General features: G+C 39.6%; 1 protein-coding gene and 1 non-coding gene across 4 annotated transcripts in view; both read left to right on the top strand.

Annotated features, from left to right (window-relative positions):
* Positions 1-12,953, top strand: part of MSRA (methionine sulfoxide reductase A) — a 400,173-nt gene that overhangs the window by 272,878 nt on the left and 114,342 nt on the right. For 2 of the 3 annotated variants that reach the window (XM_036313581.1, XM_036313579.1), the window contains one exon: positions 8,741-8,845. The exons of the other annotated variant lie outside the window; for it this stretch is intronic. In XM_036313581.1, coding sequence (XP_036169474.1) covers positions 8,741-8,845 — 105 coding nt within the window. The remainder of the gene's footprint in view (positions 1-8,740; positions 8,846-12,953) is intronic. 3 annotated transcript variants of the gene reach the window in all.
* On the top strand, positions 5,500-5,663 carry LOC118659425. Its single transcript, XR_004968552.1, has one exon. It is a non-coding gene; the product is annotated as a U1 spliceosomal RNA (small nuclear RNA).

The following is a 12,953-nucleotide window of genomic DNA, read 5'->3' as shown; positions in this document are numbered from 1 at the left end:
TTTTGTTATCATGATTCCAGGAGTGCTCTAGCTATCTTTTCACTCTGATTTGGAACACATACACTTTTAGGAAAACCTGTTTTTGGCAGCTTACCCAAAGACACCCCATTTTGCTTGGAGAGTATTCCATATAGTTCTGTTTGTATTAACATGGATTCTAAATGGTTGACAGCTTTTCATATAGTGAAGTTCCATTATGACATGGCTTATCACTGGTACTATGTGATGTAGAGAGACTAGTACTGATACATAGATTGCCAGTAAGTTCCCAAGTGCTTTCCCTTCAGTACCTATTATTTAGTGCTCTCCGCCATACTCTAAGATTTATAGGACAGATGTTCCTATCCCCATGTTACAGATGAGGAACTGTGATAAGTGGCTTATATGGAAGATTATGCCCTCAGATATAGCTCTTCTGATCCAAAGTCAGTGCCCTTTATCTGGCCCATGAAGCTCTATACCTGTAGCCTTCTTGGGAGTCATTGTGGAGTGAGTAGACCCCAAAGACACAGCCCGGACAAGCAGAAGGTAGGTTTGCCTCAGTAAAGGTGCAACGTTCCAGTGGTTAGGGCATCCCGACAATGGCATGGATGCCTTTGTGAAATCGTGTGTGTCCCACCACTCGAGATGTTCATCTGGATGTTGCAGTGGTGTAAAACCATGTGGCATTTGGCTAGTTGGTCTTTCGAGTACCTTACAATCCTGAGACTTGATTAAAAAAATCTTGTCTGGTTTCTCTTCCTTGATATAGCTGCATTTATCAAATGCCTAATTTCATGGCTTCCTTTCCCAACTTTGCATTAAAAGCACCCTTAAGGCTTTGTGAGGAGAATATGCCCAGGACTGACCCTAGGTCTTCTGTATGAGAACCCCAGTGTGAGTAAAGTGGGAGATGGGAGCATTTTTTTTTAAAGTTTCACTCTAAGGCACACAGCTGGGAACCACTCTTGTGTTGCCCACTAATAACAAGGTACAAGTAGGACTCATTTTTGACTTGGTGGTATAATTTAACAGCATCAAGGATTCCTAGTTTCTTAGTGTGCAGTATCCTTTTAAATTTAAATCAGGCCGTTTAATAAAGCTGTGTTTGATCTCTCTGCTTCAAGGGTACCGTGATTCTCGACTTGGCAGGTTAGTTTTGCTAATACAGTATCTCATAATTCCTGCCCATCTCATGGTTGCATGGGAGCTGGTGCTGGTCTAGGAAATAGGCATTGATCAGCCCAGCCACATAGATCCTTTCATACACTTCATGTTCTGAAGAAATCAGCTCAAAGCATGTGCAGGCCTGCCTCTAAAATCAGCAGGTTGGATACAGAATCTAGTAAGCTGCTCACTCCTGGACTAGTTACTTACTAGTTAGCTTTGTAGCAGTAAGAAAGCTCTAGGAGCATGAGGATTAATGGTTGTCATTTATTGTTTTCTTGAGCAATTTTCTTGATCAAGTCCTCAACTGTGTTGCTATCACCCCTCAGAGAGAATAATCTTGGAAGGATGTGTCTGTATTAAATACACGCCAAAGGATTATAAATTCCCTGCCATGTTTCCCATGGTGGACCAAAAAAAAAAAAAAAAAAAGAAAGAAAGAAAGAAAGAAAAGAAAAAAATTACAATCACCCAACAGTATTTGTTCTATTTTTTAATCAATAGGAAGCTTTTTAAAGCTTACATTTCTCTTTGGACACTTTAAGTGACGGATGAGACAAAAGAAAAAAGCCAAGATAAAGTGACAGTATAGACACTCCTCACATCCTATAATGAACTCCACAGGGCATCCAATTTTGATGTATTAGGACTTTTTTTTATAATGAGTACATTGTTGGAAATCACATTTTCTACCTGCAGGAGCTGGAGATGAAACTGAGCTGACATCTTACCTCTTTGTAGTTAATTAGCAAGAGGAAAGCAGTGTTTTCAATCTCGTATGGGAAAGGGGCAGTATTAGTCATCCCCCACTCTGCCTCTTCTTTCACACTTCTGGCTCCTTTGTGTGCTCTTTGATCTGGTTTATCGGTTTGGATGGGCCTTGTTGGCTGAGAAAGTTGAGGGGAGTTGAAGAATAGTTATTATTTAATGAAAAAGTAGCTATAGCTCACTTTTACCCACCATCTTGCCTGTAGGATCAATAAAATAGATCAGGTCCAGCAGGGATGGCTCGGTGGTTGAGCGTCGTCAACCTGTGAACCAGGAGGTAGAGGTCGATTCCCGGTCAGGGCACATGCCCAGGTTGCAGGCTTGATCCCAGTGTGGGGCATGCAGGAGGCAGCTGATCAATAATTCTCTTTCATCACTGATGTGTCTATCTCTCACTCTCTTTTCCTCTCTGAAATCAATAAAAATATATTTAAAAAATAAAATAGATCAGGTTTTTTTCTTTTTGAGAGCAGTTCCTTACCTGGGCCCAGACTGCAGGCAGTGCCCAGGCTGCAAGTGTTCTTTGTTGTCACTATATTAACAGTCGTTGCCATTGGATCCCCAGCACTTAGCACAATGCCTGGAACTTAGTAGGCACTCAGTAAATATTTATTAATTAATGAATAAATAAAACAGTGTTCACCCACACAGTAAAGTGTTAAAGTTTCATCAATTGTATCTGATATCTTCCTCTGGGTAGTAACTGTGTCCATAGTAAGACATGTGGTGAGGTTTGCATAGAATTCAGTGGTTAGGGACAGAAACAGAGCAGAGCGTGTAAGTATGATTCCATTTAGGGGACTGGTCTGCAGGCAGGTGAGCAGGGCTGGGGTCAGCATGGCCACTCACCCACGTGGAGGGAAGTCAGTGGTTGAAAAATCCAGCACAACGATCCCTCCAATCTGTGTGTATTTATTAATGTCAGATCATGTGCCCAGTCCTACTGAGTAGGCCACCTGCCTGCTCTCTCTTCTCTCCTCACCTGCCTGATGTAGCAAACATTAATCAGGCTAACCTGGAAGAGTTGAAGACAACATTTCCCCCATGGGATGGAGAGCTATGACATAGGGCTTTTAAAAATTGGCTTATTTATCTTGGGGAGCTCTTTAAAAACACCTGGCTGTGTATGGTTGATTTGGCTCCTAAAAAGCTCCCGAGGTCTCCAGACTGCCCAATTTTTCTGACCCCAGAACTCTCCCCTATGTCTCTTCTGGCATGTTTTGTCTTGTAAGGAATGACTGCTCATATCTACCCCGTGAGGCCACACAGGGAAATGCCCAGGGAGGATATTCATCCTTTTCATTTGTTTTTTCAAGATACTTTTGAACAACAATGTGAAAGCACTTATCATGCTGCTGTGAGTTGTTAACAAGCACGTTTGCACATCACATCTATTATGCTGTTTGCACAAAGTTATGTGAAGAAACAGCTAGAAGTATTTTTAAGATATAGCCTTTTATCTCTGGAAGCACCAGAAAGTATTTGCAGATTGGTTGCAGGAATCAAATTAGCCTGGCACATTGGTAAGTTCCTGGAGGCGTGGACACTTCTGTAAGTGGCTTCTGGCCCCTTAATCCTTTTGATCATTTGCACTGTATATTTTTACACCGGCTCTTGTACTTTGGAGAAATAAAGTAAAGAAACTTAAAGGTGAGTTTGAGGAAGGCTTCTCCACACTTTGTTTATTAATTCAGGTGGATCTTGAATTTTAATGGTAATAGTTTCTTTTAAACAACCAAGCATTTTTCAAAACCTCTCCAAAAGTAATGTCAGTGCTCAGATTATGTCTGAAAGTGTTTGCTGGTGAGTGGAAATCTTTCCTGACCCTTTATTGCTGCCACAAAAAAGACTTTTGGAAAAGTCTTGCCAGCCTGGATGTCAGTTACCTCACAACTGTGACTTCTCACCTGGGCCCCTGCCTGTGTTCTATTTTCTGTCACTTGGTGACTTTAGGTATCTGAAGCCTGGCTCAGAGTCATACAAGGAGCCCAAGCCTCACCTCCCATTAACTCCTGGTTGGATCTTCGCTGGATCCTGTCACTTACTGGCTATGAGACATTGTGTGAAAAAGCTTGTGGAGAGGCCTTAGCTTCCTTATATGTAAAATGGGGAGCACATCTCTCTTGTAAAGTTGTGAGCAATATCTGTACGGCCATATTTATAGCAGCATTATTCACCATAGCCAAAAGGTGGAAGCTACCCAAGTGTCCTTGGAGAGATGGATGGATGGATAAACTAACTGTGGCATATACATACAATGGAATCTTATTTAGCCTTAAAAAGAAAGGAAATTCTGACACATGTTTCAACATGGATGAATCTTGAGGACGTTATGCTAAGTGAAATAAGCCATTCACACACAAAAATACTATATGATTACAATTATATCAGGTACCAAGGGTAGTTGAATTAAAGAGACAGAAGTAGAATGATGATCGCCTGAGAGGAGGAAGGAAATAGGGAGTACGTTCTGGAGATGGATGGTGGTGAGGGAAGCACAAGTGATTGCACTTAGTTGTACACTTAAATTTGGTTAAATGGTAAATTTTATGTTATATATATTTTCCACAATAGAAAAATTTGTTGTAAGCCTGAAAGAATATCAAGTAGGGAAAATGCTTGCCATTTTATCAGCATTCAGTAAGAAGTAACAGCTTTTACCAGGGTTGGGACATTGTATTCTAATGGTTACATGATATTTCATCCTGTGGCTCTACCATAATTTGCTTCTTTTTGTTTGTTTGTTTGACTTATGGGTTACTTATAATACTCCACCATTGTAATGATGGTGGAGTGAATTTTCTGTGTGTGCACGTCTCTTTTCCACTGTTTGGAGTTATATCTTTGAGACCTATTTCCTGGATCACTTAGGGTGAATTAATCTTAATCTGTGTGGCTTTTCTGCATATGCTAATGGTGTTTCAGAAGGGTGTAGTCACTGCACCAGGCAAGGGAACAGGCAGGTTCTAGAGCTCCTCATCAGCACCAAGGGCACTTGTAAGCAGTTTTACAAAATGTAATAAGGAAGAGATAGTACCTTAATGTTTCAATATGCATTTATTTCCTTTTACCACAAAAAACATGAGCATTTTTTAGTCTTGATTTATGTTTATATCTTTCTATGTATGATTACATCTTTTGCCTATTTCTAGTGTGGTTTCTATGCCTTTCTTATGAATTATATTTGTCATGTTGGTAACATATTGTTGCCATTTTTAATATTCTTAGGGCTTTACTTCTTATGTAGTTAAATCATATCTTTAAACATTTCAAAATACACAATAGTAATATTTTAAAATAGATCAAAAGTGGTTTTACAATAACATGATTATTATACTTAATGTATCTTCTTCCTATAATTTCCTCATTTTTCTTTTCATATTTGTTAGCATAAAATCTGTCTAGATGCTTAACTGACATGACTATAGCATTTGAATTAAAATTATGTAGACTGACCAATTAATAAAATATTAATAACCCAATATAAAAAATGCATTATAAAAATTAGAAAAATAAAAAATTAAAACAGTTAATAAACATGACTTTTTAACTCACTAATTAAATGTATTAAAAATAAAATGATAGATACTTACCTGGCAGGGGAGATACCATGATCACGAAGGTGGTTTCCCCAGGGCGAGGCTTACCCATTGCACTCCGGGTATGCTGACCCCTGCGATTTCCCCAAATGTGGGAAACTCGACTGCATAATTTGTGGTAGTGGGGGACTGCGTTCGCGCTCTCCCCTGGTGAACTGGTTTCACAAAGGTAGCCTTTGTCCAAATGACCTTGGTGTCTTTCTTTCACATTAGGTACCAAAGGGGCTGTGCAGGAGTGATTACTGCTCCTGTTTGTTTTTACGTATTCCCCCAGGGAGAATGCTCCAACTAACTGAGGTACCTTACTGGATTCCTATTTAAGTTTTCACTCTAATCGTGGAATGGTTGTTATGTAGAAGGAGAACTATTGAGTATAAAATGTGCGTGTAGCTGAAAAGTCCTGTGGAAACCAGGTGTTGGTGAAGATCTGAAAAACTGGAATTCCTGTGCACTGCTGGTGGGAATACAAAGTGGAATGACACCTATAGGAAATGTATTGCAGTTCCTAAAAAATACAAATAAAAATATAAGTATGCAGTTTTCATATGATCCAGCGATTTTACTTCTGGATATATACACAAAATAATTGAAAACGGATTTGAAGAGTTATTTGTACATTCCTGTTACTAGCTGGCAGCATTATTCACAATAGCCAAAGGTGGGGGTAAAAAGAAATAAAAATAAATGGAAAAATATCCTCAGGTGAGGATTTACCAAAAAAACAAAAACCTGCAGCTGAAAGACTGAATAACTGAGCTGAAATTTTATCAGAGACATACTGCTGGGGACAGACTGGAGTTCGAGAATCCGAAAGGTCAAGGAGTCTTAAGTAAGAGCCCAGCTTTCAAAAAAAAGAGAAAAATAAAAATAAAATAAAGTGATAGAATATTACATTCTAGCTATAAACTGGCAATGATCAAAAACATTATAATAGTGACTGAGACTGGCCCTCAAATATGCTGCCAATGGCAGCTTGACATTAGATATCAAGAAACTTAAAAACATTTATATACATTGATTTAGAAATTCCACAAATATATGGCTTGAGGCAGCCGCAGAAATGTGAAAAGATATTTATATTTCATAGATAAAAACAGGATTCAGTCTAAATGCCCAATGACAGGGAATGATTGAATAAGTAATAATAGTACAACCCTCTTTGGAGTGTTATATACTAGTAGTCACTATAAATGGTATTTTTTAAAAATTTCAGTGATATGGGGAAATACAACATGCTGGTAAGCGGATAAAGCCTGATGCAGTGATTATACTAAAACAAGTTGTATGTGGCGGTGTGTGTGTGTGTGTGTGTGTGTGTGTGTGTGTGTACATGCGCATATCTAGTACATATCCAGAAAGAGATGAATAAAAAATATTGATAGTACTTATAAGGGAGGAGTATAGATGATTTTCATTTTCTTTTTTATACTTCTCCACATTTTCTAAGCTTCATACTCTTTGCAAATTATTGTCTCTGTAATCAAACAAATTTAAATATGAAAGAAGGTAAAATATAATGAATAGATTTTTTTCCTTTTCTGGATTCATGTTCACTTTGCTCTCTTTGCTTTGATGTGTTAGACAGAATCCTGGAAAGAAGTCAGAAGGTATTTTTTCAGGTTATGGTCCAGAAATTCGCTAGCTACTTGACAGTGCAAATCTAACTTACACATCTTTTAATGTTTGTATTTGTAAAATGAGAGTTTCACCTTCCCTGCCTACACCATAAGATGGTTGTGAGAATTAAGGTGGGGCTACCAACAAATATGAAAACAGGGCTACAAATTGAGGGGTAAGTTCAAGGGATTCCTGGAACCGGCGAGGTTTGATAGTTTGTTAGGGCTCACTGAGAGCTGTTATTCTCATAGTTACAGATGATTTCGGGCAAATCGACCAAAGTAAGAGATGCATAGAGCAGAAACTTGAAGGATCCAGTGCAAAGCCTCTGTGTCCTGTCCCATGCAGTTAGGGTGTTATTCGCCCGTGTGTTACTTCCTGGCATCCATGCATGACCATATGCAGAGAGTATGGCCCACCAGGAAACTGGTGAAAGCTTTGGTGTCCAGAGTTCTTATTGGGGCTTCATTACATAGGCATGATAGATAGATTGAATGATTGTCCATAGACTGGAACTCAGTCTGTGTTATCCCCACCCTCCATCATATGGTTGGTCTTTAGCCCTCACCTTAACATTGTTGGATATAGCCAACTTTATCCTAAGATTTGAGGAGCTGCTCAGTCTTAAGATTCCCAGTCTCCATCTTAAGGCTGTTGGTGTGAGAGCCCCACCCTAAAGAAGAACACTTCTACCAGTGACATAGATTACCATGACCTAGAGGCCTATGCAAAAGTCAGATAACTCTTTTGGCGAGGCTAAATGTTTTACTGCACATGAGAGGATCAAAGAGAGATGGACAACAAAGTTAAATATGGAGATGATGTTTGTATGGACGGTTCTATTATTTACTATGTCCTAACACTGTAAAATAAGGAAGGGCATGAATTCTGTAGGTATAAATGATACAGCAAATATCCTTTTCACAGATCCACAGAATCTTGGAGACCACCTTTGAGAATGGGCGCAGGTGCTGGAGACAGACATTTGCTGCAGTAGTTGTTTACCACATAGACAAAGTGGGCTGAGAAAGCACTTCCTGCCCCACTGGGTATCTGAACCTGACCTTGCCTCAGTGTTAACAGCTCAGCAAATTGTTCCTCTGTTAATGAATTTATCTAACATGAACAAGTTATAGGTCTGCATTTTACAAGTTTCTGTATTTGGCACCATCTCTCTCTGTATTGCAGCTGAGCTTACTGCATACAGCAAGGGATGATGATAAAAATAAATCAACTCATTCCCCTTTGCAGGGTTTTAAATCTCAAGCACTATGTCAGAGGGGATCCATAAGGTTTCAAAAGGGTGAAATTGGAAAAATAAAAACACGAGCTTGTTTTCTTGTGAAATTAAAAAAAAAAAATAGAGCACTGTGGAGAATTCAGCATCGTCAGGAAACTTGATAAATGACAACTGTATGCTTTTAGGGGAAAAGAACCAGTGACAGAGACTTAGAACAAAACCGCAGCTGAAGCACAGTTATGCTCCCACCCTTCCTTCAGAGAAAAGGATGTTAGCCTTGGTCTAGTGGGTTTTTTTTTTTTTTAATAAATAACTTGTAATAAGTTGATGCTGTCAGTGAATTTTGGTTGTACATTCTGTTTCTTTCAAGGAAAAACTGGGCATGCCGAAGTAGTCCGGGTGGCGTACCAGCCAGAGCACATCAGCTTTGAGGAGCTGCTCAAGGTCTTCTGGGAGAATCATGACCCGACCCAAGGTAGATGAGTGAGCCAGTATTTAATTATCTTACTAATTACAGCTGGGATAATTAGTGTTTGAGCTGCATGGAAGAGATGAACCTTGAAATCACACAGGAGCTCAAGAATATGATTGCAGACTTTTATTGACGGAGAAGAGGGGGGGCTGGGGAGAAAAAGGGTGAGAGAATAAAGGCGCAGCCACAGTCGGTGCCCCTCCCCCCTTTACAGCTGTCAGGGGTGGGAAAATTCCCACAGAGAAAGACGCCAGACAATAGAGGTTCGTTCACCTTTATTATTGCATTATTCCTCCTTAATGCAGTCTTTTGTCTACGAAATTAAAGTGTCTTTTAGCAGCTCCAAAGTTTTCTGATTTATGGTTCCTTTATTTCCCTGAATGTAGCCTTTCTCATCTTTTGACGTTATCGGGTATGTGTTTTTTAATGTCTGTGGGTGGTAAAAAAAGAAAAGAAAAAAGAACATAAAGGTAAAATGCAGTATTCAGTAGCTCCACAATGCTTTCATTATTTAAATATTTCATTTGTCTTCTTGAAATTTGTTATATGGAGATATTAATATATTTGTGTTATAAACAATGGTGGCCAGAAATTTTATTTGAATGTACACACAAGCAAAAATCCCATGTTGGCAAATATCATTGTAATATTCAATAATAGAGCCATTTCCAGATCTCATCCTAACAGCCTTACAATCACTGCTTTGCCAATGGGATGATCTGATATTATGAGGCTTATGAGCTGAAAAGTCCTATATGATTTTCACAAAACCTGTTCATTTAGCCATCAGTCTATTTAAAAATGCTTCCCTTTAGTGTCAGGTTTTTGTGTAGCGGGTATGCTGTGTTGGCAGTTTCCTGGTGAACGGATGTCTTTTTCCACATGCTCATTGTGCTTTGTGCTGGAACCTTAATGTGATTCAACAGCAGAGGCTGGTGAGTCCTGGTTCTGAGAACCTCCCAGTGTCAGTGTGATTTGCCAAAGGGTGAAGGTCAGAGCTAAGACAAGAGTAACAAATTGATAAGTGAACCAGGGTAAGGCAAGCTCAGGATCCAGGCATATCCACCAGGGTGGATGAAGGCCTAGGAAGGAGGCCAGGAACCAGTTTTCCATTTTAGGAAAGTGTGGCTAGACATGGGGGAATGAGTCCCTGGTGGGAGAGCAATGATGTAGGGGACAGGGGTAGGGAGGACTGGTAGGGCAAGAATACTATAATCAGAAGGTTCAGGTGTCACCCCAATGTGGACTACCATCCTCCTGTCATCAAGTGAGACAGGCTTGGTTCAGTGGAAGCTGTGCCTGATGAGCTCTTAAAGCTGATCACTAGGAGCAGTCATTCAGCCATTTGCCTCTCAAAGCCAAGGGTTAGGGCAGGTTGCTGAGAACTCCAAAATTCTCAATGGAGACGCATACCAGGAGCCCAGTAAGCCTGAAGTCATGTAGGAGACTGGCTCCTACAGGTCCCTGAGGTTGGGTATGCACCATTTGGCCATGCCAACCATAATGCCATGATATGAAAAATCACCTTATGCTTAGCCCTGGTAAAGTTTTGAAAAGGGTGAAGTCTGTTATCCACTTTTCTCTCCTTATTTCTCTTAACTTCTCACCAATTTTATCATATTTTTACCAGTACACCTCAGATAATTAGGTCACTAGTACTGGCCCCTGAATCTCATGGGGGAATTCTACTTTAGAAAAGAATCTTAAAAGAGCCTCTTGGTCTTCTATCCCACATGTTAAATTTATCTCAACTGTGCCTTAGCCCTTTTTGAAATCCTTTGTTTACTATCTAATTTGTTAGGGACGAAATAACAGGGTACCTAAGACTGGGGTGGCTTAACCAACAGAAACTTGTTTTCTCACAGTTCTGAAGGCTGGAAGTCAGAGATGAAGGTGTTGGCAGGGTTGGTTTTACCCTGATTGTCTTTTCTCTTTGTCTTCTCTGTGTGCATCTGTGTCCAATCTCCTCTTACTATAATATCATCACTCAGATTTAATTAGGGCCCACCCAAATGACCTCATTTAATCTTTTTGTTTAATGGTGTGTGTGTGTGTGTGTGTGTGTGTGTGTGTGTGTGTGTGTGTGTGTTTTAATTGATTTTAAAGAGGAAGGGAGAGGGAGAGAGAGAGATAGAAACACCAATGATGAGAGAGAATCGATTGGCTGCCTCCTGCATGCCCCACACTGGGGATTGAGCCCAAAACTTGGGCATGTGCCCTGACTGGGAAGCAAATCTTAACCCCTGGTTCTTAGGTCAGCACTCAACTACTGAGCCACTCAGCTGGGCTGGCCTCATTTAGTCTTAATTTTTAATGACTATCTCTAAGTATGGTCATGTTTTGAGGTACTGGAGGTTAGGGTTTAAAATTATGATTCGTGGGTTCTAGGGAAATACAATATAGCTCATAACACTAATAGTACACCATTTTGGTTTGTGTACTATTCTTCTTGGGCTATTTTTATTCTAACTGGGGTGCATAGACTGGAAAAGACTTTAGAGGTCATCTTGTTAAACTTCAGCTTTAGTTCTACAAGCCAAAAGATGAAATTGTGGTTTAAGGACCATGGGATTTGATTATTGACATTTTTACACTGATATTTGGACAAATTGCACAGCTAAGAGGAGAGTTTCTCTGCCCTTTCATACATTTGTTCCTGCTTAGAATAGTGCTTGATGCAATATACACATCACTCATAGTAAATCACAAGATATCTGATCTTCCCACATTATTATTAGAATTACCTTTTTGGATAGTTTAGTGTAATGGGCCATGGTAACAATCGTTCTCTGCTTTGCAAGGTTTCCCATGAACCTTCTGGAAAAAAAGGCCAAATGAGTGATCACATGACCCAGGCCTGGCCAACCACAGTATCTTTTCCTGTTGTCAACAATGTTTGATCCAAAGAACAGTCATGTGACCCAAGCAGGACCAATTTAGAGTCCTTCCCCAGGACTCTTGATGAGAGAAACTAGTGTTCTCACTTTATTGGGTTGCCAAGGGGATGGTGCACTGAGCATGGAAAGAGTCTGTTCACAGGATAAGCAAGGGAGGAAGATGAGAAGACACTGAGAAGGGAGAGTTGGAAAGAGAGAACATTCAGGAGACTTGGGGCTCTGAGACTTCATGCTCCTACAGTTCTTCCTTCAATTCTGAGAGTTCTCCTTGTAGCATTCCAAGCAGTGAGGACTAATACATATCCTCCTCTTTCCTTTTTTTTACTAAAGCTAGTTTGTTGGGTTTCTACTACTTGCAATTACAAAAATCCTGAATAATTCCCCTATTCAGCTTAATCATTGTGCTCATTATCTTCAGTAACTATTAGTTAACCATGTTCATTTGCCTCTATAAATCTGAGGTCTAAAGCCATTTTGTTAATAGTTTTACCATTGACTCAGACATGGACTGAAGGACACAGTAATTGTTTCTTCAAGACTGGTTGGTGGTTTGACTAAAGGGTTCCTTGGTAATTCAGAGTTCAGAATTGGGTTTGAGATTTGGGATCTTTGACCTAAGACCATATCATATCCATATCCTCTCTCAATATTTCTGAATTACTATGAAAGATATTAACAAATTTTATCTTGTTTCTACTGTGTTAGCTAGGTATTGTGCAAGGTGGTGCTAAATCACTAAGTGGTCTGGAATAAATAGAAGTATGGTTAATGCATAGGGAAAATGTATTCCTAAAGGAAGAAAATAGTTTAATCTCAATGTACTGGAATCAAATGAACATTTAGATAAATGTCTGTAAGACCATAGACCAGCGGTTCTCAACCTGTGGGTCGCGACCACTTTGGGGGTCGAATGACCCTTTCACAGAGGTCGCCTAAGACCATCGGAAAACACATATATAATTACATATTGTTTTTGTGATTAATCACTATGCTTTAATTATGTTCAATTTGTAACAATGAAAATGCATCCTGCATATCAGATATTTACATTATGATTCATAATAGTAGCAAAATATCAGTTATGAAGTAGCAACGAAAATAATTTTATGGTTGGGGGTCACCACAACACAATGAACTGTATTAAAGGGTCGTGGCATTAGGAAGGTTGAGAACCACTGCCATAGACCAAAATATTAACCTGAAATAATTAAAAC

The sequence above is a fragment of the Myotis myotis genome, unplaced genomic scaffold, assembly GCF_014108235.1.
Source record: "Myotis myotis isolate mMyoMyo1 unplaced genomic scaffold, mMyoMyo1.p scaffold_m19_p_6, whole genome shotgun sequence".
In the NCBI taxonomy this organism is placed as follows: Eukaryota; Metazoa; Chordata; class Mammalia; order Chiroptera; family Vespertilionidae; genus Myotis; species Myotis myotis.
The sequence above is the reverse complement of the archived record's forward strand: the minus strand, read 5'-3'. Positions and strand labels throughout refer to the sequence as shown.